This window comes from Enhydra lutris, unplaced genomic scaffold, assembly GCF_002288905.1.
Source record: "Enhydra lutris kenyoni isolate GAN:26980312 unplaced genomic scaffold, ASM228890v2 scaffoldscaffold24, whole genome shotgun sequence".
NCBI classification, from domain to species: Eukaryota; Metazoa; Chordata; class Mammalia; order Carnivora; family Mustelidae; genus Enhydra; species Enhydra lutris.
This window is the reverse complement of record NW_019154108.1, coordinates 25,710,102-25,736,689: the sequence shown is the minus strand read 5'-3', so window position 1 is coordinate 25,736,689 and position 26,588 is coordinate 25,710,102. Positions and strand designations below refer to the sequence as shown.

The 26,588-nt window shown below is 42.5% G+C and overlaps 1 protein-coding gene across 1 annotated transcript in view; it reads left to right on the top strand.

The window, feature by feature from the left end:
* LOC111150849 (pappalysin 2) overlaps positions 1–26,588 on the top strand; it is a 276,104-nt gene that overhangs the window by 183,189 nt on the left and 66,327 nt on the right. The window contains 3 exon segments of the mRNA XM_022508485.1: positions 14,221–14,392; positions 17,774–17,951; positions 19,135–19,348. Of these exon segments, the coding sequence (XP_022364193.1) occupies positions 14,221–14,392; positions 17,774–17,951; positions 19,135–19,348 (564 nt within the window).

Sequence of the window (26,588 nt, the reverse complement as noted above, 5' to 3'; positions counted from 1 at the left end):
GGTAATATAAATAACTAGAAACTACTTAGGGGAACTACGAAGGATTAACTACTTAAGGGTAAGGAGAACCCTAATGAATAGAAGAATGGTGGATAAAGGGAGTAGTCATTCCATTTGGAAGTGAGGGAAGAGTATCGAAAGAAGGAACAAATGTGGAGAAGACTCCCCTCCTAAGCCTGTGATTTGGTTCTCATCAGAGTGGGTTCGGAGATGGCACAGTGGATGGCACAGAAATTTTGTTGAGGTTTCACTGACTGGGACCAGCAAGCAGGAAACCACCCGCTGTGGGGCTGATCAAGGCTCATGAGGAAGCTGCCTGCTCAGGCACTGTTGGAACTTCTGGAAAGCTGCCATTGGGGTGCTGCTGACACTTTTGGGAGGTCATCCACTGAACACTGGTGAAACTTTCTAGGAAGGCAATCCCTGGGGCACCTTTGAGACTTGCTCCAGTTAGAGTGCTGGTAGAACTTGCTGAGATGTGCAGGGTGTCCCTGAAAGTCCTTATGGGGTAAACACCACTGGCCTGAAGCCCTGTCAGACGTCAAGAGCTGCAGAGGCCAGGAGAGGATAACACATGGGAATCAAGAAGAGATGCCCCTTCTTCCTGGAAGTCTCTCCAGTTACGTCTACTGTGAACACATGACATCACTCTAACTGGACAAAGAGCAATATTTACATGGGGCATCTCTAGGATGGCAAGGTGACAGGAAAGATCTTGTCAAAGAACCCAGAAGAAATCCCTTTTTGCTCTTTGCCTTTTATGTTCCAGCTAGATTTCGTTTAAGGTCCTGGCTTTAATCCTCAGACCACTTTTCAGTATAACTTCTAAGTAGATTTGACCTAACTAGAAATGCATATTTTCTTTTTTTAATGTTTTGAACTTATTTTAAGTCCAAGGCAAACATGAAGTATAAATACCTCATTAACTTATTCAGTATAAATACACATTCTGATTGAGATGGAAAACAAGTAATAGATATTCATAAATATAAAATTGTAGTGGGTTCTGAGGTTTACCTTAAACTATAGCTTATCAACGCCAAGTATTCCAATCTACCATTGAATGGGATATTAATCATTTCAAATGAATATCCATGTAGAAACCTAAGTTCTTTCTTCTCTCTCTTGTTCTCACTCTCAGTCTTGACTATTTATAGTCAGGCTTTGATCCTCTTTCTCACTGTGGATAACAAAGAGTAGATTCATGTAACAGTTTAGGTCTAATACAATGGATATGTGTGTGAGAGTGTAAGTGTACACATCGTGTATGCGTTGCTGTATTTTACTTCAAGTAGAAGAAAGTTTCTGAAAAGTTTAATGTAAATGGATTTATAAAACCAGTTATTCTATATGGGGTGTGTGCATGTGCATGTATATCTGTGTATAGAAAAAGATGGGCTACTCATCATTCAAAAATATTTATTAAGTGCCTACAGTGGGCCAGGAATCATTTTTCAGTTAAGGAAACTGAGACTCAGGGTATACAAATTCACCTTATTTGAGATTAGCAGAACTAAGACTAGAATCCAAGAAATTTGTTTTTAGTAAGGGAACTTTCTATTATAAGACTAGAAATTGTTTCAGAAATACATCCATGTCTACTACCGTCCAAGAAACCCTGCTGCCCTCCCTCAAATTATATTTGGGGGGAAAAAAAAAGGCATGAAGGAAGAACAGTGATTCTAAGAGAGAGGTCTTCTCCTAGAAATTCCCTGGTCTTGGTAGGTGGATTATCTAAGCAGCTCTTTTACTGGAGAATGTCCCCTCAAATCTTCATTATCTAGTTATACCATATCCGTTTAAGCAATGATCCATATCCATCCGTATTCTATCCCTAGTCCATTTTCCCTTATCCCAAGCCTGAGCCACCTTTAGAGCTACCTTCTCCATGGCTCAACTAGAATTATTATTATTATTAATTATATATTATTTATATATTATATTATATTATTAAATCATATAATATATGATATAATTATATAATATAATATATAAATAATATATAATATAAATATATTATATATCATTTATATTAATTATATATTTATATTTATATAAATTATATATAATATATAATATTATATAATATTAATATTAAAGTGAAATTTAATCAGTAATATCTGTTTCCTGGAAAATCATAAAATCATATAAAAATATAAAAATAAAAAATGTGACTCTTGTTTAGAATATCTGTATTCTGATTCTTTTCATGATGTTGGATAATTGAGAGTTAATCATTTTAGCAATTTTTGTGTAGTAAAATGTGGCTATATGTGCGTGTGTGTATATGTATTGCCTTTATACAAGACAATCTTTTAGAAAAAGTTAATGTGTAATGAATTATATAACAACATTTTTAAATGATTTAGCTTTCTAAATGATTGTGCCATTCAAAAGCATATTATTTTTTAAGTAAAAAAAAAAATTTTGTGAAGAGCAGTGTTATCCCCAGATTTTCTCCTCTTTCTTTTTCTTTTTCTGCATCAATCTGCATTTTTATCTTTACTTAAAGCAAACCAAGCATGTACAAATAAAGTCTGAATCAAGAAAACAGAATGAACACACACACTGTGCTCTTGAATGATTCTATATGCAAAGCAACAACTCTTTGAATTTACCTTTTGCATTGAAAACCTTTACTACTAGACTGCTATAGTGGATATCCATTGGAGTTCAGCTTCTGATTCTCATACACTTAACATAAAAATGTATATGTACATGATTAACATACTCGCCATCTTTTGTGGACCATGCTTGTGTCAAGACGAGAATTAGGTTATTTTAAAACTGAGTAATCAAAGAATAACGTGTATCTGGTTTGGTTGGGAATGCCTCAGGATGCAGTGGCACCGGCAAATTTATGGACATGCGTACTAGCTTAGTCAACTCTGGTGTCTCTGGGCGCCTCTATCCTTCAGATTGTGTTTCCTGAAGCAGGGACTACAAAACTAAATAATCCAGGGAGAAAAATCATGGCTATCACCAAATAACTCAGAGTTTCCCATCCGCAAATTATGAACTTTGGTAAGATGCCAGGCTAATGCTGTATCTCAAGCCGACTTACCCTAGCTGCCTTGTCTCTTTCCAACCCACCCCTTTCAATGGCACTCCTGTGCTGTGACAAAAACATCTCTTTAGCCATAGAAAGTTCTTCTCAAAAAGGTGGATCTGTTGACCAAGAAGTTAGAGCTTGCATCCATGAGCCAAGTTCAGAAGGCTTTTGGGTCACCCTCCATTGTCCTTGGAGAATTCACAATAGACATGGGATTTGGGTTGGGGGTGGAGGGATGCATTAGAAAGGAGAGCTTTTCCATAGAACTTCTCTTTTATGACTTTAAAATCCCCAGGGAGTTTCAGGGAGCACGTGGCCATGTTTTCCGTTTGGGAGATGGTGGGACCCAGGTGTCAAAATATTTCTTCTTGGTTATACTGTAGATTAGGGGTAGAGCTGGCGCTAGATTATAAAGCCTCCAAACCCTAGTCCAGGGGCACGTAGCCAGAGCACAGCTCAGTGCCTTGGCATTCCATCCCCACTGTAATCAGTTTGTGAGTCTGCTCTTCGTAATAGGATCATTCCATCTCTATTAGCCGTCATTGTGCTTCATGCTTCATTATTCCCTGGAACCCTCATTGCTGCTGCTTTACCAATTCCTATTGTGCTTTGATTATTTGGAGCTAAGATTTGAAATGCCAACCCATTCCCTTCCTTGTCTGCCTGGATTGGGCCCCTATACCATGCCAGGCCTCTCCTTCCCCTGCTCATTTCTTTGCACAACACTCAGATCACCTCCCTTTTGATAGCCTCACAAAGTGAAGAACTCCTTCTTTTCTTTTTCTAGGGGATATAGGTTAAAATATTTGTTTGGCTCCTCTTCTTTTGTTTTTAACAGAGGGTTTGCTTTTAATACTCCAGGATGATGGGAAGTGTTCTCTCTTTGCTGGAAAAGGCACTATAGGAATGAAATATATATTGCACTTCTCTACTCATTTGATTATCTTCTTCCCCAAAGCAGTTTAGCAAACTAACATCGAATCTGTTTTTGTTTCTTAATCAAAGGAAGAATTATAGCTACTCAATTGTTCCCTAGGTTCCTTACCGAACTTCCTTTTCCCAGAATGATTTGTCCATAAAATAAGAGGGAAGGAGGAGAGTCGTTGGAGAGGATTCTTGATTCTTCTGACCAATGACAGACAGATGGCTTGGTGAACAACAGGTCTGATTTGGGAGGCACAGTTAGCTGTTTGAGTCTGTTCCACTATTTGTTCTTGAGGGGTTATAGAGGAAAAATGAAAAGGTCACAGACTTGGTCTCATTGAGGGGTTTATTGGTGCATGACTAGACTATTCTAGAAATAACTTTTATTAAAATATTACCTTGTCCGAGATGATTCTTAGTGGGAGGCATTCTGAGAACTGGTTAGGTGGCTGCTTTAGTTCCAAAGCTAGAAATAGGAACAAACAAATTATGAACACTGGGAGTTGGAATCTTCCTCTAAGGAATAGGCTGGTTTCAAAACAGTAACTGAAACAACGGCTCCTCGGCGTCTTATCATGGTGTCTGAAATTCCACCATTAGGAATGATTTTCTTCAAGTCTTGATGATCTCCAAGGGTCTCTGAAACAGTAAATAACTACTAGAAGTTGAAATATCCTAAGTTGTTATCAACACTTTATAGCACAACTATTCTCTTATGGACCTTGACAATTCAAAAATAGACCAGGGCCCAGCTGAAATGCAACCTAGTTTAGGCATCTGGAAGTTTTGGGGAGTCCCAGAAACAGAAAAAGTGGTACTGAAAAGAGAGATGAGTTTAAAATGTCACCTGCTTCTCAATTTCGTTCAGGGCTGGCCTTGTCTTTATGTTCTGTATTCATAGCAGCTGGTGGAGAGACCACAGAAAATAAAAACAAACCAGTATTTCCAGGATTCTGTCATTTTGCCAGCCTGCCAAGTAGACAGACACTGTTGATGGATTTGACCGTAAGTTCCGGCTGGAATGCCTCTCAGGCCCAGTCTGGTTCTATGTAGCCATAACCGTGGAGAAAGTCTGGGGATTGGAGTGGCAGGAAGCCCAACGTCCAGACCCCTATCTCCTGTTGTTGGCTACATCGTCAGTCTCACCACATGATTTCAGGACAGTACCTTCCCTCCCTTCTTTGGGCCTTCATTTCACCATAAGCAGATGAGCCATGGACCTTGTAAGGGTTGGGAGAGCCGGAGGGAACAACAGAACAGAAGGGGGGAATATTCCAAATCTGATGTCAGCCAAGGACTGACAAATCCCCGGATTATGAGATGATGGGAACAATGTGAAGCTTCTGCTGGGGAGTCCAGAAACTTCATGGGGAAAGGAAGCCAAAGGGGAGAGGGAGATTCCCAAAGCAGTCCGGCACATGGTGTTTTATGTTCTACTTCTGCAATATTGTGATATTTGGTCTTAGTCTGCGGTTCATGGCTCATAGCTCCCAAACCCTTGGAATTTCCTAAGTGTTGAAAGTGATAAAGGTGTCTTTTGTTATGTGAATGGGGTGACTTTTGGAAAGCACTTAAGAACTGGACTGGTTGTCAGTAGAGCCAAACACATGATTAGAAGGTTGGAACTTTGAGTCCTACCTGCTAACCAGGGAACAGGGAGGGGCTGAAGGTTGAATCAGTCAATCAAACCCATGTATTGAAGCCTCCCTAAAAACCCTAAAGGCTGCATTCAGAGGGTTTCTGGGTTGGTGAGCACATGGCGATTGGGGAGGGTAGCACACCTGGAGAGGGCAAGGAAGCTCCGTGTTTGTTTTGCCTTACCTCGCCCTGGGCATCTCTTCCACCCAGCTGTTTCAGAGATCTATTTATTATTTTGTAATCAACTGGTAACCAGCAAGTAAAATGTTTCTCTGAGTTCTCTGAGCAGCTCTAGCAAATTAATCAAACCCAAGGAGGAGGTACTGAGAACCTCTGATTTATAGCCAGTCAGTCAGAAGTATAGGTAGCCACTTGGGTTTGTGGCTGGTGCCTGAGTTGGGGACAGGGACGGTCTGGTAGCAGGGCTCTCTTAACCTGTGGAACCTGACGCTCTCTCTGGACAGGTAGTGTCCGGATTGAGTTAAATGCTCAGACACCCTGCTGGTGCCCCAGAATTGCTTGGTTGTAAGTGTGGGAACCCACACCCCACTCACACAGGTACTGGAACTGGTTTCAGAACACCTATTTAACTTCTGTGTGTGAATCTGAGACTCCTTCAAGGTGCTAGCTTGCAAATCATCAAGACCCGAGTTTACGTAGTTTCCACAGAGCCACAGAGAAGTCATGCTACTCCTTCCTCCTGCCCTGTAGGAGCTGTTCGAGCAATGACACAGATGGAAACTCCTGCCCACTAAACTTCATTCACAGAACTGGACTGTTCCCTCACTGAGCTACATGCATTTCATGATTCCTCAGGCCGGGCCTGTGAATGTGGCTGGGAAAGTGTCACTCCCAGATGAACAGTTTAACTAGGTATCTAGGGATGAACAGTAGGTAGGGCAAGAGTCAGCAGTGCAATCCCTTGGGGGCTCCTGCGATCACTCCTTATTAGGAAGTGTCCCACATGGAGATGGTTACTGCCTTTGCAAACTGGAAAAAAATATTTATATGTATATATTTTATGTTTTTATAATTTACACACACACACACGCACGCATGCACACTTGTTGTTATTTCTTTTTTTTTTTAAGATTTTTTTTTTTTTAATTTTTAAGTAATCTCTACACCCAACATGGGACTCAAGCTCACAACTCCGAGACCAAGGGACCAAGAGTTACGTGCTCCTCTGACTGAGGCAGGCAGACGCCCCTGTTGTTTTTTCTGCTGGGTGATTCTGCTTCCCCGATGCAATGCTAGGAAGCATATCCTCTGCCAATTAGCCAGCAATTGTTTTGACTCCTCTTTTGGTATTCTGCATATTTTAGAATCTACATGAAATTCATGGGTTCTGAACCTTGGTGAGGCAGGGATTTGAAAGGGAGCGCTTTTGGCTGTGTGATGCAAATCTGTTTCTTTTTAGAAGGACAGGGGGCATTTGGATGGGACTTCTAGTGTTACAGCCAGGTGTGGTAAAAAACTGTGCCCAGAATTAGAAATGAGTGGAGCAAATTACCCAGTACTGGGGCCACCAGAGTCCAGTCCCGAGCTTACAAATAGGTCACATTCTAGGAAGAGATGGTCCTCTCCCAAGGGGCAGGAAAGGAGCAGAACCTTCAATAGAGAGGCAGGGGAACCTCCGCATTCTCAACAGGCAGGAATGGAAGAAGTCTGCTTCGTGCAATAATTCATCATTTCTCTGTCATGAAGGAAGAAACAGAAGTACTACTGAGATTCCTCTGTTTCTCTCAGATGAGAATCTTCAGAGGAAAAGAGCTTGAATTACTTTTCCCTTCCTGGTTGGTATGATGCTTCAGTAAAACCCCTCAAAGTATCAGCATTGTTGAGCTGATGGAAATATACTTGACATTTAATCCAGTTCCTGTCCTACAAAGCAAATATGGTGCCAGAGTGAGGAGGAGGTAGAAAGGGGAGCCAGAGTAGAGACCGTATCTTTTTGTATTGGTTTGGAGAGACAGCAAAGCTCTCTAAGGATGGATGCTATTATTATTATTTGGTTTTGCCGTTGGCAGTGGCAAGATTAATGAGAACTCCGTTTCTTCCAGTCCACTCTACGTTCTGTACATTCTACTTCCATCTACTGCCAAATCCAGAGCATACATTCCTTCTTAGCCCACACCCTCTTATTTCAATAAGAATCAATAAAACACAGTAGGGGAATGGCCAGAAATCTGATCCTCTTTACTATTTAACCTTAAAAGAGCTGTTTCTGCAGAAACCACTGGGATTACTATTTAGTCAATGGTGGCACTTCTTGGATAAATGAATTCCAATATTTTGTTTAACTAAGCAACTGAAAAGTTGGGACATTAAGCAAAAACTTACACTGGGCAAGAAAGACTGTGAGAGACTTTTTTTTTGGGTTTTCCACCACATCCTGCTGTCCACTCATGGGTATCCTGTACGCCCACCTCAATACCACCATCACCTCATCTGGGAAATTAAATATCATGTTAGAACTGGAAGGGACATTTAAGAGAACCTAGTTCAAACCCATCATTTTACAAATTTGCAGACAGAGGGCCAGAATAGTTAAGAGACTTACCCAAGGTCATAGATGTAAGCAGGGACAAGCCAAGACCTGAACCCAGGTCACATTGGCTTTGATCTTCTAGTTTCTTTATTACACCATGCCGTTTGTCAAAATGTTTGGTACAAATGCCAGACAATTTCTCCTAAACTAACCTAGATTCCAGATATCAAGTTGTGGTCAGCTTTTTCTGGCTGCCTAAGGGAGGGTGGGATGTTGATTTGAGAAAAGTCCATGAGCTGATGTCATCCTGATTTTGAGTTTGAGCCAAAGCCTAATTAAATGTTTCTTGGTTATTATATTGTAGTCTTAGTGTTCTGGAATATCCCATCATTTCTTTTGGGCTCATTTCCCCACCTCTAAAATGAGGAATTTGGGTTGAATTATCTTTAAGATCCATTTTACTTTTAAAAACTGTGGTTCCTCTAAGATCATTGTTAAAGGTCACCTCCACTCCTCCCCCCTCCCAGAATTATTCATGTTCAATAAAATGTGGTCCTTAGCATATAATCTTCCATTAGCCCTCACATGGGAGAAGTAGGGTTTTACTATGGATTCCTTTTTTTTTTTTTTAAGATTTTATGTATTTGTTTATTTATTTATTTAGCACACATGAGCAGAGAGGAGGGGTAGAAGGAGAGGGAGAAAGAATTTCAAGCAGACTGCATGTTGAGCATGGATCCCAACTCAGGGCTCAGCACAGGGGTCAGCATGGGGCTCAATCTCATGACCTTGAGATCATGACCTGAGCCAGAATCAAGGGTTGGATGCTCAATTCGCTGAACCACCCAGGTACCCCTTCACTGTGAATTCTGTTTGCATCTTGAATAGTGCTGTAGTCTCCTGAAATTCCTTTGGATGGCTCAGAACCCCAGGGGATCCTTGGACCCAAAGCTATGGGGACGCTGTGGGCAGAACAGCCAGAAATTCACCCATTCGTCAGGAACTACCCAGCTTCCCCAATGTGGATCTTGGCTGGGAACTAGACCAAATTCTTTCTAGTGGCTTCAAGAAATGGAAAACGAAAAAGGGATGCCCTGGGAGATAGCTCATGACAAGTGGGTCTGTCTGTCCCCTCTGCAGAGAGTGATGTCTACTTTCTGGGGTCAGCCTTACCCTGCTCTTCAGCAACCCCTGTAAGGCAGGGAACTCTGTCTTCAAATATGGATGTGGGCTCCTTTCACTTTAGATTCTCTAAATTTGTTAATCATAATTTAAGAGACCTACACACATAATGTGTGTGTCTTTAGCTCTCAGTGGTGGGGAGGAAATGGTGATTCTGTCGAAGTGTTGGGAGTGCCACCTTACCTGTGTTCTGTTTGTAAAGTATCAGAGGTTACTTTCCAAGATATATTTTTTGCCTTTCCAAATTCTGCTCATTCACTGAGGTCAAATCATACCCAGTGTTAAAACTGTCTCTGAAATAGCCTTGGGCTTATAATCAGTAACACATGATTTCGTTATTCTCTTTGCAGCTCTGGTGAAAGCTTCTTCAGAATAGGAAAAATGTTGCATACTTTTGATCTCTCTTATGCCTTTTACATCATAATATGATTTAATACATTGACTTAATATGACTTAATACATTGATAATATGATTTAATATGACTTAATACGTTGACGTGTGATAATCAAGCAGTGGGACCAGGTTCTCCTGGAATCAGCCTTATTATTTTATAGTCTTGGTCTATGGAATTTATTGACCTATCTTTCAGGTTACACATACCATACCTTGATGGTGCTGGGTTTCACTTGTGGTGAGCACCAAATACTTTGAAACCTGTAAAGTCACAGATGCTGAAATTTCACCACAAGCCATCAGAATCAAAATCTCCAGGGAGCAAGGCCTGAGTATCTATACTTTTTAAAAGCTTCCTAAGTGAGTCTAGTGTACAACTGTGATCGAGAAATTCTGCCTCATGAAGACCACTCTTTTATGGAACTGTGCCGACAGAGGTTTGCCAAGTACAGGTGTCACTCACAGACCCAACCAACAAAGGGAAACACAAACATCATTATGGTAGGATGGTATTAGGGTTGTGCCTGGGTACCCATGAGCAGGTTACATACGAGAGGAGGATAGCCTGGGGTTAATATAACATTTGGTACAGGGATTCCTCATTGAAAACATTTTTTTTTAAACCCTCCAACATAATAACCTTGGGGAGTGAGGACCAGAAGAGAGAGTAAAGGCTTATCAGAGAAGTGGAGAGACAATGAACGGAGCTAGAATTATGGGTAAATGGCCATCTACAGAGTGATTTTTAAGGGCCTATTGACTTAAAATTCCATCATGAAAAACTCATTCCTTTGGTTTAAAATTTTGTCTCTTGTTACTCTTCAAAAGCCTGTGAATGGCATCTGACTGGATTCATCATATCCTTACCTGAGAATACATTGTGATGGGATATGGAGAAAGATCCAGAAAAAAAGTGGGTGGAAGACTGAGGAGCTGTTGCCAAGTGAGGAAACACACTAAGCAGGGCATCTTGCAGACAGTGGCAGCTGGACAAATATTGACAATTTGATTTGCTATCAATTCAAAGAAAACCGCCTGAAACGAAGACAGACTATTAAATGTTCTATATTTCCCTCTAACTGCCCTGCTGAGGTGAGGAGCTTCTTGGCTCTCCCTGGCCCATACTGCTAGCTCCTGAACTGAGAAGAAAGCAAAGGGAGAGCAGCCTCATCTCCCCGGGGAGGTGGCCTCGTGGTCTAGGCTGGCCCGAGAGTGAGGGCTCTGAGCTCCAGCCCAAGGATTTTCCTCTGACTCGCTGTGTGGCCTCCAGCCAGTCTCCAAGCAGCTTTGGTTTCCTTGTATGTCAAACCAAGATAAATACCTAACTTCCCACCTCTCTGGGGCATTGTAAGACCGGCTGCCACTTTCATTACCATTTGTCTAACGACCATAAGAAAAGAGCTTGTAGAGAAGTTTTCAGACTCATTGTTCTTACTATTAGTGTTATCGATCTGCTACTGGAGCTTGCAGAGCAGAGCTCTGGGTAGAAAGAAGAATGTTTGGGGAGGGCAGGAAAATGGAGGACACAACAGCCCTCCAAAAAGTGGTGTTTGTAGTGGAAGAGAAACACAAAAGGGGGTTGGGGTGCAGGGGAGAGAATTCTACAATTGGTACCAGATGCCATCAGAAGCTAATAACCTGACAAACGCCGTCTTCATAAAGCAAATTCCTTAAAAAAGGAAGCAAATGGAAATGTAAGCTAGTGAAAGAATTTGCAGCAGCTGCCCTAAAACCATTTCTCACTTCATAAACAGGTCTGGGTTTGGTGCCTATTTTTTTTTTTTTCTTTTGCCTTGGTCTTCTTTCATGCCACATCCCCCCTCTAACACACTCTCCTGTCTCACTCTTCCTCCTCTGCCGCCAATGTCGGAAGGGCTTCTTATACCGGTCGTCATAGCAACAGCAGTTAATGGAACCCCATCTTGATGGAGGGAGGCTCCTGTAGAGTGTTTGTTCTGTGTCTTATCTCAGCATGTATTTGTCCTCAATGATGACATGGATTAATTAATTGGATGGAGTCACCAGAAAACAGCACATGCTATTTCACATTAATTTCTTGGCAACAAGCTGACACGAATGAGAACTTGTTAATGACTCTGTCTTCTAGTACTATCTGCATACCACGCTGAAGAAATATGACTTTTTGCGGACATGAAGGAAGGCAGCATCTTGGAAACTTGGAGTTCTTTAGGCATCACTAATGAGGTGTACTGATCTCATCCCATGAAGGATGGTTTGGTTTTGGGCCCCTTATCCAGAAAGGCTCAGTAAAGACTCAGGACAAAGATTCATTTCCTATATTACATACCCAGTTATCAACATTGGATTTGGGGAGTTTGAATTAACAATTAATAACCCCTACCCCCAATTCATATATTCCTCCCTCCACCAGTCTCCATAGAGTGAATTGGAAGCATTCCTCACCATTGAAGGGAATAATCAGAAGTCAAAAGAGTAAAAAAAGCTTTTTTCAAACTACTCAACTCCAACACCTCTATCCTATAGCTGATAAGCACAGAATGAGAATGTCACTGACATATGACTTAAATGACTTAAATCCTATGGGTACAAGATAAGAAGCAGCAACTTTAGCATATTCCGATCAAATCCATCCTTTTTAGATGAGTACTTTTAAAATCATATCAATTATGTCAAGGTGATATGTGCATATTCAATGACATTTTATTTTTCACTTTCTTATATTGTTGCCCAGCTTTTTAATAAAGTTGTTGACCGCTAACACAATTCTAGGACAAATAGGGCAAATTATGATGATGAGCCTCACAGTAGCCATTTTGGCTAATAATTACCACCACTGGCTACAGCATCATGAGCAAGTAAATATATAAGAAAATATCTCATTGGTTTCCCCCGCAAGATTATGATGGGGCATGATACTTATCATACCCCCAGTACTCAAACCAATACCTTGCCAACAATAAGTGCTCAGTAGATGTTCATTAGTGAATGAATGAGTAGGGCAAGGCGGCTGAATTACTGTTGGATGATAATATTTTTGTGTTTCAGATTCCCATCTGTCGCTTTAGAATTAACAAATTACCCATCTTAATACCCGTTGACTTACTTTGCTATATGAGCAAGTTTAATTCAAACTTTTCTTGTGTTTACTACAGCAAGGTTTATGGTGAATGTAAAAGTGGGCAAGAGTCTGTAATTGTCTTCAAGAGGTTCATAATGTAGTTGGGAGTTTCAGCACTTTGGACATACTCAGATACTAATCACCTTGTAGATCAAAGGATGAATAAATGAAAGAGCAAGCAGATGCACACGACTATAATATAGGATAGAATAACAGAAGCATTAGAAGGAAATTGTTTTTAAAAATTTCCCTGGGAGGTTCCAAGGAGGAAGATATCTGGAGGGGCTTCTTGGAGAAGAAAGGCATTTTAGAAATCTCAACAAATTGAACATAGGTATAGAAATGGGAAAACCAAAAAGTATGGATGGTAAACAGAAAACAAGCCCCTGAGGGTGGGACTTTGGCCATTTGCAGTGGAGCAGTAGAGGGAATTAGCCCAGAATAATAATAACCCTGTGGGATATGTACCACTATTATCCTCTTCTTATGGGGGAAGGAGCTGAAACACTGGGGAATGAATAACTCAGCCATAGCACGCAGGTAGTAAATGGTGGATCCAGGATTCAAAGTCAGACAGCATGTGGTCAGTGCCCTAATTTTTCATCTCTATGGTTCTGCCTTGGGAAGAGGGTAATGCTTTTTTTTGCTCTATTGCATCTTTGTTGCTGTTGTGGTCTAGACCTGAACCTGGAGAGTTTAACTCTCTTTCTCCCACTCCTGGCTGATGGACCCTAGAGGTCCAGGCAGTGGTCCTCCTCTGCTGGGATGATGTCCTGGAAGCACGTAGCTCAACATCAGGCAAGTGGCAGGGATTTAGTATGTGTGAGTTTCCTCTTCCTGTCGTGGGGTCAATTTCTGATTAGCCCATGCTGATTTTCATTGGTGGGGAGTGCCATGGCTCCAGTTGTCAAAAATATCTCATAGCAACCAGTAAATAAATGTTACCTTTTCTGCCATCTCAGATACCCAAACCCTTCATCCAGGGCCCTCTGGGATCAAACAACTAAAAAAAGTTCAGTGCCTGACACAACCAGGGGCCCCAAGAATTCACTCCTGACCTGGGTCTACTCTGATTGTTTGGGACCCAGAAATACTGGTTGTTAAACATTTTGAGGATTGCTTTCTGATCCAGCCATTTCTGATGCCATCCAGAGCTCTTGGAACACATTCCTCACCTTTTTCTGTCACCATTTTGTCCTCCTAAAAAAGTCATGGAAAGTCAATTAGTCATTCACTTTTTGTTAGCTGATATTGTTCTTATTTATTTCATGTCGCACGGTTCCAGGTCCTATAGAAGGAGGTGATGAGCTCAATGTAGGTTTTGGAGAAAAATCATTCTCTTTGGCTTAGAGGCACTTTCCAGAGGAAGTTGCCAAGTCTTTGCTGCTGCCTGCTTGTCTGGAGTCAGTCTAAGATGTTTTTGTTTCTGTCACCCCCAGCTGTGTCCATCGGCCCTGTGGGGAGCAGGGCAGCTGTGCGCCATTGCTGCTTGATCACACGGAGATGGTGAACTGTACCTCTGGTGGCCCAGGTCACATGAAGTGTGCGATTACCTGTCAAAGGGGGTTTGCCTTTCAGGGCAGCAGTGGGAAATACCTCAGGCCGGTGCAGGTGAGTTGGAAACCTGTGGTCATCAAGACCAAGCTCCTGGGGAGGGAAGGTACTTATGCTCTTCTCCCTCGCTGAGTGGGGAAAGGGCAGATTTTTAAATCACTTGGAAGGAAAGATGGGGCCTCTAACAAGCAAGGAGAGCACAGCTTCACAGAAAGGTGCAGTTCCCATTAACTAGGCTGTCAGTTTCTCTCATGCAGACAGCAGGTAGGGACGCTTATCCCGTTCTCTTTCTCCTTTCGCTGTCGGAAATGACAGTCCTGCTTTTGCCTTCAAGATGCGTACTCCACAGTTTAGACTTGCCCACAATTTGTAAGCAAGATAGGTTGTAATCAGCTTGTGTGTGGCTCACGATTTGACCCCCAGCCCTCCTAAGAAGGCTGGAGAAAGAGTCTGATTAGAGTAACAAACTTCTGCTGAAGTGGGGATTATAATGTGACTCTAGCTGTGGCCTAATTTTCCGCATTTCTCCAAACTACCATAGCACCATTTCCAGCATTTGGAGGTAGTAGAATATATTGGTTAAGAGCGTGGCTCAGGTGACAAACACAGAATGAAATTTTGGCTCCATTGTCTATTAGTTGTATAATTTTAGGTAAAAACAAAGAAAAGAAACTAATCTCTTTAAGTGTTCTTCCATATTTGTGAAATAATGAGGACAGACGTATTTATGTTATTGAGTCACAATGATGACTATTGGGAAATAACTGAAAAGTTTCCAGCTAAATGACAGACATGTAGCTCTCTGTTCAGCTTCCATTACTATGAGCATGATAATGTATTCTCAACTAAGAATTCTGTTTTCCATCCTTCCTTTGGAGAACTTTCAATACTCCACAGAGGAACTTTAAACTTGAAATCAGCCATTTGAAAACATGACCATCATATAAGACAGAGAAAGGATACATTAGGGAAAACATAATGGTGCTTGAGGAAAGAACAAGAAAGATGTGGTATGATGAGGAAAGAATGGATGCATGACTGATAGGCCGGTATCAGTGGTGCAGAAGATTGGAATCATTTGCATTTTGTACCAGTTGAAGACTTAGCAGGTAGTAGATCCTTAGAGGAATTTCACTTGCTTGGAGATGGTCTGAACTCGAATGTACAGTTGTTGGTTTCAGGTGGTTTAGGTTCTGCACAGAAATAAACAGTTTTGATAGTCCTGGAGACACCAACTCATTAGTCTATGGTGCTTTGGTCAGAAAGGCAGCGTTCTTGTCCCCTGTTCTTCACCAAGCTTAACTCGCACTACAGAAGAGAAAGAAAGAATGACCAAAAAAATAGGGACCGAATACATTTGTGTGACAGGTAAGGAGAGGGAGAGAAGAAAAGGGAGTGTTTGCAATGCGTTACAATTAGGAGCACAGTTAAGACAAGATGGATAACACTTAATGGAGCCAGGAGAAAAGCCAGGCAATATATGCGGAGTTTGAGACAGATTCTGTAAGCGATCACTGTGGTTCGAGCCAGGCTTGCACTGTGGTAAGCGTGGGGGCAGTCTGGGTGGGGAAGAGGAAGGTAGGAGGAGCTCACGTCTCCCAGCCATATGGTGGAGTCAGCCAACACGCCCTCCAGCTGACTTTGCTCTTGTCACCTGAGGCCAGCGAGTGCTGGGTGTATAATTTCCCCAAGGAAATGATACAATCCCAGCTCGTGATCACAAGACAGTGGGGATATTTGCTTTTTGTTGACATAAGAACTGAAACTAAACAGAAAAATGTGTCTGGCTTTGACTTGGGTCCTTCTGGCAGGCAACAGGGAAACACTGGGAAGAGGGAGGAGCAGCTGGCCAGGAGTGGGTGTCGGGGGTGACAGGTGCTTTCACCAGTCATTTGACCTTGGGTTTCACTGCCACTGTGGTCTCTGGGCAGGAGGGCTGCTGAGCCACAGAATCTCCCCGCACTCTGTTCGACCTGTGGTAACCCATTGGCTGGAGGGATGGCTATGCTCTTTCCCAAACAAGCCATGAGCTTCCAGCTCTCTCAGTCCCAGCTCACTCTGTCCCCCTCACTCCGGACATGTTCTTCTCCCCATGCCCTTGACAACTGGGAGGTCCTGCTTGTCCTTCACAGGCCGGGTCTCGTGTCACCTACTCCAGTAGGTGGAGGGCCAGTTCCTCCAGCACCCATTGTGCCATCTCCCAGAGCAAGCACCTGCCTATGATAGGGCTGGCTCTTTCGACATTTTCATGTTTTCTTTCTTCTTGGTCCCCATTTCGTACTTTTGTTTTATCGTTTCCATTCTTTGTATTATATTCTCGCAAATCATTATAGACAGGAGTAGGCTAGAGTAAATAACAATATATATCTCTTGCATTTTCCTTCCGTATTTCCTTTCCTCCTTTCCTCTCTTTCTCCTTCTTTCCGTTCTTCCACCTTTGGTTTTCAAGCCATTGTTTCAACCTGTGATTTGCTCTGCTGGTAGATGATTAGCTCCTGGAGGATGTCTTGTTTATCCAAATCTAGACAGAACTTGGTCCTTCTAAGTGCTCAATAAATGTCCCTTCATTTATTTAATGTTGAGGAACTCTAGGGCTACCCCACAAAAATGACAGGCTGAGGGAAAGGGCTGGAATCTTTCCAATTTCACTACAAGATTTGGAAGGTGCCTTGTACGTATTGATTCTCAGCTGTTCTTAGATACTGTACACCATTCTCTGTGGAGGTAATTATGTTCAGGACCATTATCATCCAGGCTCCCAGCAGGAAATAGGTGACATGCTCCAACATGGGTAATTTGAGGGAATTTAGTACAGGGACTACTTATGAAGCTGGAGGCAGGATACAGGGAAATTACAAGGAGATGGTGCAGAATCCCAGGGTCAAGGGTGACATCACCCGTAGGTCTGAAGAGTTGATTGTAGGGAGCAGGGGGCAGAAGCCACAGGAAGAGAGTGCAGGAGAGGATAAGGAGGGCTGCCGAAGGACAAAGCCAACCAGCAGTAACATACTAGGGAGGGAATAGGAAGAATAAGTGCCCAGACCTCCCTTGCCCTCCAGGTCCTGTAGTCTCCAGCCAGCGCATCCCAGGTGCTAGGCCCGAGCACAGCCAGAGGCATTAAAACCCACAGGGGCACAGAGCCTGGTGGAGAAGTGCATAGAGTGATCCAAGAGCACATGGGAGGCAGCTGAGAGTTGGCCTGGAGGAGTGTCTCCCGTTCATGGTTCTCTTACACTAACAGGGATGGTCAGCAGCAGCCTACCTGGGTATTGAAGACAGTATATCAAGCCAATAGATCCTAAGGAGGGAGTAAGGCAAAATCGTTTTACTTATTTTGAATGTTTGCACGAATAATCAGCAGGACTCCTACAAAGCCTGGAAACTACATTGATAAGCCTTTTCATGTGAACTTGATGGAAGAAAATTCTCTGTTTCTAGAAGGAAATTCTGCTCACATGTTCCTCTGGGCACTGGGACCGGACTGTGAGCTGCATGCCCCTTGATTGTGGTGTTCCCGACGCATCTTTGGTGAACTACGCAACCTTCTCCTGCTCAGAGGGAACAGACTTTCTGAAACGCTGTTCAATCTCCTGTGTCCCACCGGCCAAGCTTCAAGGTATTGTCAGCCAACTGGGAACCAAGTGCAAGTTCTCTCCAGCCCCTCTCCTCTCATTGTGGGTACTTTAGGGATTTTTTTCTTGACCCCAGTACTCTTTCCATTGGCTCTGCTGTGCCACCCTTTTCTGAGAACACCACCAAAACACCAAAGGGACACACCATTTTTATCCTGATGACATGCAAGGATGCCTGGCTTAGAGCTCATGAATGAAAGACATGTAGACTTCCCTGTTTTTATTTGATTGTACATCCTCTGGAATCAAGGGGACTCACAGTGGCCTGATCATAGGAAAAATATATCAGGCATATATATATTTTTTTTAATTTACTATTTACAACCTTCCTGTGAGTTAGGTGCTTTTAGTTCTCTTTTATAGATGAGAACAGAGTTCTAGGAGTTGTCCCTGGCTGTACTGATAGTAAGAGATAAAGATAGGGTAGAACCTGCTCTGACCCCACACCTTGCTGTTGTCCTCTTCTCAGACTCTAGTGTGAATCTCTTAGTGACCTAGGAGGCTCGTTCCAAATACAACTTCCTGAGCCTAATGTTGATAGAGTCTGACTTAGTAAGTCTGAGGTGATGCAGCTGTGGGAGGTTCCTGGACTTCCTTTGGAATAACTGTGAATTACACTGAAGCATAGTGTAGTGTTTTAGTACAGAACTCTGCATCCCAACTGCCCAAGTTCAAACCCTGCATCTGCCCCCTATTAGCTTGGCCAAGTTGCCTGAACTCAGTTTCCTTATCTGCAAAATAAGAGATAATGTGTTGTTCGAGGTGTATGTGGGTATTGTAAAATGCTTCAAACAGTGCGGGGCATATAAAAAGCACTATAAATATGTCCTCTGTTGTTATTATCATGGTTTGCATGACACGGTCACTACTCTATTTTTATAATTTGTAGTTAGGAAGTGAGGTCATGATTTGTTGGGTAGCCATTCTTTGATTCAGGGAATGAAAGGGAGGTCAGGGAATAGTTATCCGATCTCTGTTCTGTGTAAGAGATCTCAGTGGTTGCTTGGCGGGTAAAAAGAGATGGGACGAGCCCTGGACCTAAGAGTCAGAGAATCTGCTCCGCCAAGAATTATGTGACTTCGTGAGAACGCTGACGGGTTTATAGGGTTTTGGTTTTTTCGGCTACACATTGATTTCTGGACTCGTACTTCTCTTTCCTGGGCTCAGGACTGAACCCGTGGCTGACCTGTCTTGAAGATGGGCTCTGGTCCCTCCCCGAAGCCTACTGCAAGTTGGAGTGTGACGCTCCTCCCATTATCCCAAATGCCAGTGTGCTCCTGCCCCCCTGCCCCCAGCGCAGCCATGACGTGGGCTCCGTGTGTAGATACCGATGCAAGCCGGGCTACTACGCCGTGCCGAGTGCGGACAGCAAAGTCAGGAGGTGAGCTGGCTTGTTCCTGGGTCTCTGTGCTTCTCTCTACCCTCACACTCTCATCTGTAAATCCTCTCCCAGACGGTTGCTTTGGAAATAATATTAAGACCTTCTGGGTGGTCCATTGCTTCTTGTATTGGTTTGTTTTTCAGTATAATCTCTCTTCACCTGCATGGCACATTCCGCAGTCACATAGGCAGGTTGACCAGGTGTGCTTTCTGGAAGGCTATTCCTTCCCATAGGATATCCCACAGCCTCACCTTGGTGATTTCAAAAGAATCTCTGCCCTAATTATCGTTGTCCTTGAAAGTAAGTGTTGAGAGCTTCTCAGGTGTTGTCACCTGAATCCAGCCGTGAGAGGAACATCCTCATTGGGTCGGTTGGGAACTTGCGATGGTGGCTCTGGGAGACACCACCTGCGCTGGTCCCAGTCCAGCCATTTATTACCTGTGTGATGCTGGGATGGTTTCCTTCTCTGCCTTAGTCTTTCTCATCTGTAAAATGAGGATAGTAACAGTAATATCTACCTGACAGGACTTGGTGTAAGGACTAGATATATTAATCAATTAATAAAATATAAGGTCTGATAAATTTATTTATTTATTTATTTTTAAAGATTTTATTTATTTATTTGACAGAGAGATCACAAGTTGGCAGAGAGGCAGGCAGAGAGAGAGAGGAGGAAGCAGGCTCCCTGCTAAGCAGAGAGCCCGATGCGGGGCTCGATTCCAGGACCCTGGGATCATGACCTGAGCTGAAGGCAGAGGCTTTAACCCACTGAGCCACCCAGGCGCCCCTGGTAAATTTAATTTTAACACATAAAATATATGAGCCATTAATATTATTGTAGTCTGTCTGCTTTCTCCCTGCTGGACTTCCTGTGTTCATGCTCCTAGACCCGGAAGCCAGGGGTGCCTTTCTTCTGATCAGAAAGAACAAGAGGAAAGGCTTTGAAGAGAGTCATGCTGGGCTTCAAATCCCAGTTATCTTCCCTTTTTATCAGCTGAGTAACCTCAGGCAAGTTACTTAACTCTTTGGGTCTCAGTCTCCTTTGTAAGTTGAGGATAATACCCACATCAGAGGCTTGAGTGGAAGATGAAATGAGATAATCACATCCAACCCAGAGTCTGCCTTGTGCCAATTGCTCAATATACGGTTTCAGAAAAAGGTTTTTCTGAACAAAAAACAAAAAAAATCTTTCAGAAAAACAAACTCCTCGTACTCAGTAAAATAGTAGCTATTCTTTCCCTATCATAAATTATGTCTGTATAGGACAAAATTCAGTTCATTTCTTACAGGACTTAATTAAAAGTCTGTCCATAGTAGGTTTTTTTGTTTGTTTGTTTTTAAAGATGGTTTTTGTTTTTGTTTTTTGAACTAACAAGATCCCAGCTGTGGCATTACCAATGATGCCAAGACACACCAGCTTTGCTTATAAATTAAAATTCTCTAAGGGGGGGGCGCCTGGGTGGCTCGGTGGGTTGGGCCTCTGCCTTCGGCTCAGGTCCTGATCTGGCTCTCTGCTCAGTGGGGAGCCTGCTTCCTCCTCTCTCTCTGCCTGCCTCTCTGCCTACTTGTGATCTCTATCTGTCAAATAAATAAATAAAATATTAAAAAAAAAATTCTCTAAGGGGACAGAAGAATATCAGGAAACTTGCTCTCTGGCTCTCTGGCTCGCACGTGCCCTTCACCCCACCATCTTACTATGGGGTGGATTGAGTCTGGCTTTGCCCAGCACCTTGCTCTCCAGAGAAAGAGAGGCTTCTATGTGGGAGGGAAGGGAGCAAGTCAGGCGAGAGCCTGGCTGATGAGAATATGAATAATACTGGTGAAAAATTCATAAGAGGCAGCACTCTGGTTCAGTGGACTCTAGCAGATATAGTCAACAGTATTTGACAACCGAAAACACATTTGCATGGGATTTTCGTAGGATCTTGATCAATTTGCATAGGTTCCCATTGACAGGCAATGAGGACCCAGGCCATCTTCAAGCGCTAATGGGATTACAACTCCTCTAAAGCCAGCTGTTTTGGGGCTTCCCCCACCCCTCATTTCTTGCCTTCCTTTACACAGACTTGCAGCTGACTCAGGTGTCTGCAGAACAGGGCAGCAAAGAATAATGGAGGGGGAGAGGAATGTCTCAGGACCAGGAAGAACTGAGGGAGGAGGGATGATTCAGCCCACGGCTGAGCTGTGTGATGGGAACGAGTCTCCCCCCCACACCCAGAACTGTAGACTCTCTGCCTTACCCTGTGCCTCGGACGTGGGCAACTGCCCCAGCCCCGGCAGGGGCACACAGAGGCCATTTGTTGGCACAGCTTTTCCGGTTGAGAAACTGGGAGCTTGCAACAGCGGCATCGGTTTTGGCATAAACATTTACATTCACAGACACTATGCTGAGGAAAGATTAAATTATTTACCACACTGTGTAAACTGATTTAAATCTTAGTTTACACCTGTTTACATAGCAGGCGGCAGATTGGTCATCCGAAGTTTGCAAGTCAGGCGTAAATCACTGTCACTTGCGGCTTCTGTTTACCCAGCGAACTATGTCAGCCTTGTTCCTCGCTTGGTGGGAAGAGCCCAGAGTTATACAAATAGGGCTCTAAATTTCTTTCTAGGACATGCAAGCAGGAGAAGAAGAAATTGAGAAAAGTGGGCAGGGAGATCAATCCAGACGGAACGGGCACATGCTAATTTTATGCAGTTCTTCGAGGAGTGGAAAAAACCCGCTTGAGGGTCAGATTCGTGGCTTGTCTGCATGACTGAACAAACGACTCAATATCCACATGTCTCAATTTTTGCATCCATAATGTGAGGGGTAGGAATTTCTATCCAACAGTGTTATTTTGAGGCTGAAAGGAGGTAAATGTTCTAGAAGCATTTTATCACCTATGATGTTCAATATAAGTACTACGTATTGCTTTTTGTTCATTTCTTTTTATTCATTTACTTTTTTAAGGTTTTAATTATTTATTTGACAGACAGAGATCACAAGTAGGCAGAGAGGCAGGCAGAGAGAGAGGAAGGGAAGCAGGCTCCCTGCTGAGCAGAGAGCCCGATGCGGGACTCTATCCCAGGACCCTGGGATCATGACCTGAGCCGAAGGCAGAGGCTTAACCCACCGAGCCACCCAGGCACCCCTGTTCATTTCTTTTTAAAACAAGGAAACAGCTACAAAAATGTCAGCAAGTACATTCCCTTCCTGCTCTTCTCAAGTCTATCAAACGTTGTTTCAAGAGAAAAGAAAGACGAGTACTGGATCTGACTTTTCTCTTTGGATCAGCCCATCTAAGTTTTGTTCCATTCAACGCAGAGGTGGCCGGGAAGGCATAGCTACAGCTGGCAAGTTCATCATGTGCAACGCTCTCTGCTGGTCTGAGGAGACACATGCGAAGAGGATCTAGGCTCCGACATCAGGGAGCACACAGCCTTTCATCTGTTTTATTTTCCCTTGAAGCATAACAGAGGAGACAGCTACACCTCACCCCTAGATTCCTGGCCACTTCTTCCCAGGATGTGAAAGTGGCACTGCCCACCCTGGATCTAGTCGGGGAAATGCAATGGCTTAGGCCTGGGTCAAGAACTCTGACCTTGAAGTCCTGGCTGGAGTCGGCATCACCCAAGTCCAGTGAATTCCCCAGAGGGAAACTGAGAAGGAGGGTAAATGGATATTGGTGTAGCCAAAAAAAAAAAAAAAAAAAAATCAATAAAACAAAAATAAATATCCATTATATAGTATAGCTACCCAGTGCCATAGCCATATCATGAAATAGCCTACTACCATCGAAGATGTTTGGAAGAATATTAAAGACATGGGAAAACATTCACAATACAGTGTTAAGTGGATAAAAGCAAGAAAGTAGCTGTTATAAATGTTATAGTCTCTACTTTTCAAATTAAAAGAATATTTTTATCACTTTTATGATAGCTAGAAATGCTTATGATATTAGTAGTCGTAATCTCTAGGTAGTAGGCTTATAGGGAATATCTTTTCTTTTTCTGCTTATTTATATTTGCTCAATTTCTTGATTTTTCTGAGACAAATTGATAAACCATTTAGAAACCAAAAAATGAAGTGAGCAATTAAGAGCAGATTATAGCAATTTGTCAAGGCAGAGAGTAATCAAAGGAAAACTAGGCAGCTCTCTCTAAATAGGTGAACCCAGGAGAGACCAGCACACCCAAGATGGCATGAAGAAAGGTACATGACCTTTCCACCTTATACACAGATCTTTCTATGTTTTGAGGACAGAACTGTTTTTATTCTCAAAGACCACCTCACACCTTTTGTCCTCCAGTCCTAACACCTCTTCCCAAACTTCCAGCATGTCACCTCATTCCCCAAAGTTAAGAGTCTACCCAGCGGTGGGCAAGCTAATCTATACCCCAAACACACCCTCCCCCTTCCTGCTGTCCAAAATGAAGTTTGCCACCTTTGCTCTGGACCCCATCTCCTTTCTTGGGATTTCTCTCCATCCATTTACCTTCTTTCCTACATCTGAGACATCTCTCTTCCTCTTGCCTATTCCTTCTCTTTCATTATGCTCAGGTTTCTCCCATGTTGCAACTCAAACGAGCAGAACCTTTCCTTGATCCCCTGCCCCTGCCCCCAGCTACCACTCTATCTTTCTCTCTCCTTTCACAGTGAAACTTCTAAGAGTTATTTGTATTCACTCTCTCTAGCTTGCTATCTTTTCTCTGCTTCACCCTTTGACATTCATGTTTCTACTCCTGTCTCTTCACTAGAGCTGTGCCTGCCATGGATCTTTCTGCTGTCAAATGCAGTGACTCTTCTTGGTTCTCAGGTTACTTGAGAATATTTGGTTTAGCTTGTGGTCACTACGAGAGATTGGTGTGGGTGTTGAAGCTATCCATAATTTGGTGTGGATGTTGAAACTAATGATATCACATATAGACTAAGAGACTCTGAAAAGGGTTATTACTCACATAATGAGGTCTTCTGGAAAGTGAATGGGAGGATCTCAGGTTGACCTTCAAACTACTGGAGAAACCAGGGAAAGGAGAGGGCCTAGGGTTTTATGGTGCTTGGGGACTAGGGCTTATGTCATGTGAACAGACCTTTGGTTTGAACTTTCTGCTGAGGCCAAAGGAGGAAGCATCCAGCTTTCCAATAGGCTTGCTCAGATGTGGGAGATGTTGGGGCTTGAAAACTGTCGCAAGCATTAAAAATGGAGTCAGGCTTTTTTATTATAACATAGCTGGCTACACTCTGCTTGAAACTTCTTCCTTGATTTTTTTTTTTTTCACTCCCTGATTTTCCTCCTTCTTCTCTATCGCTTCTCAATTTTATTGTCTAGCTTTCTCCCCTCTGCCCATTTCTTCAATGTTGGCATTTCTCTGAGCTCACTTTTCTCTCTTGTTCTACACACTTATCTGGGAAGAAGCTCATTTACCCTATAATTTCATACATCATCCACATGCCAATGGTTCCTAAATCCACACCTCCTACTCTAATGTCTTCCCTTCTGGGCCATAAGGACCATTAGAACAATTGATTGTGGATATAGCCACCTGGATATCACATCTGCATTTTAAACTCTTATTATCTAAAACAGAGCCTATTATAATCTATTTCAAATATCAACATCCTCTGTGTTCTGTGTGATTGGTCAGACCAAGAACCTGCACATAACTTGAGATTCTTCAGTGTCCTTTACCCCCAATCAAGCCAGTCATCAACTTCCATCAAGTGTTGTCTTACTGACTCTCAGCTATGACCATTTCTCTCCATCTCTGTTGCCACGTCTCTGTAATATGCCTCCATCCTTTTTCACTCTTGAACTGGTCTTTCTGACTCTAGTCTTTTTCTCTTCAATACCTTCACCACTTTCCAGCATAACTGATCTTCAAAAAAACAGAATTCCAATTACAGTTTTCCCCTACATAAAATATAATGGCCAGCCATTTCACTAGGAAAATTTAAAAATCTTAAAATAGTTTCCATGTGGACATTGTTTACTTCTGTAAGGCTCATTGCCTACTCGCTTCCCTGGGAGACCACTTCCCTTCAACTGCTCTTTTTCACTCCCTGATTTTCCTTCTCCTTCTGTAGGCTCTCATACCATTGGATTGATTTTACTTCCTTATCTAAGCCATGGCTAACGTGCCTCTCGGCCAGAGCTCTCCCCAACAGTGACCTTTGCCTTTGCTGACTCTGACTCTTACAGTTTTATCTAGGAAGACTATCAAATCTCCCCAGTCTATAAGCACTGCCCTTCCCAGGGCTACATTGCCCACAGAGCTTCCTTGACAACAGCATCTACCTTGCTAAGTAGAAATGGTCTGGTTACTTGTCTATATTCTCCAAGAGACCAGAAATATTTGTTTAGCTTCATGTACCCAATGGCTATGACATTTATTGGTAGGTACCAGTAAATACTTTATGAATGGATGAAAATAAATGTTAGAAAAATATTATGGAATTTGATATTAAAGTTGATACTAACCAATGGTGAAGGAAAGGGGACAGTTTCCTATGAGGGAGTGGAGATCTCTATTTTAAGGGCTTTAGAGTAGAAGAACTCTAAAAATATATGTGTATGGTTTTTTTCTAGCAATTGTCTCAGTAACAAGGAAGGAATTGTCTTCTCCAAAGACTGTTTACTTTTATCTGTTCAGCACACATGTAAACTTGATTAGCACAACTCTATACAAGTTAATAGTCACACAAATGGATTAGACTTATCAAAAGCTCACGAGAACAGCAGTTCTCATACCTGGCTGCACGTTAGTATCATTTGGCAAGATTTAAAAAAATCTTAATATTCAGCTCATGCCCCAAACCAATTACATCAGAATCTCTGCAAGTGGGACACAGGCATTTTGCATTTTGCAAAGCTTCCCAAGTCTCTCTAATAAGCGGCCAAAATCAAGAAGCACAAGTCTAGGGGAACCTTCGTTTCTGTAAGAACAGTATCAGTCATGGGATTTTGGCTTGTCTAAAAATATCCAGAATAATGTTTTCTTCTTTCAAAATTAGTATAATAGCACTTTTGCATGCCAGATTTTTACATGTCTCTTTGGGGCTTATTTATATTTGGAGTTAATCAAAAGAATACAAACAATTGTAACTCCAAAGAAATTGTAGTAGTTTCATGAGTTCTTTCTTACTGAAATTTTACAACAAATCCACAGGCTCCTTTAAGCTGCTTTCTTTTCCTTCCCTACAATTTCCTTCCACATACACATAATTGTTCATCACCCCTTTGTTGTTTCATTAACTTGA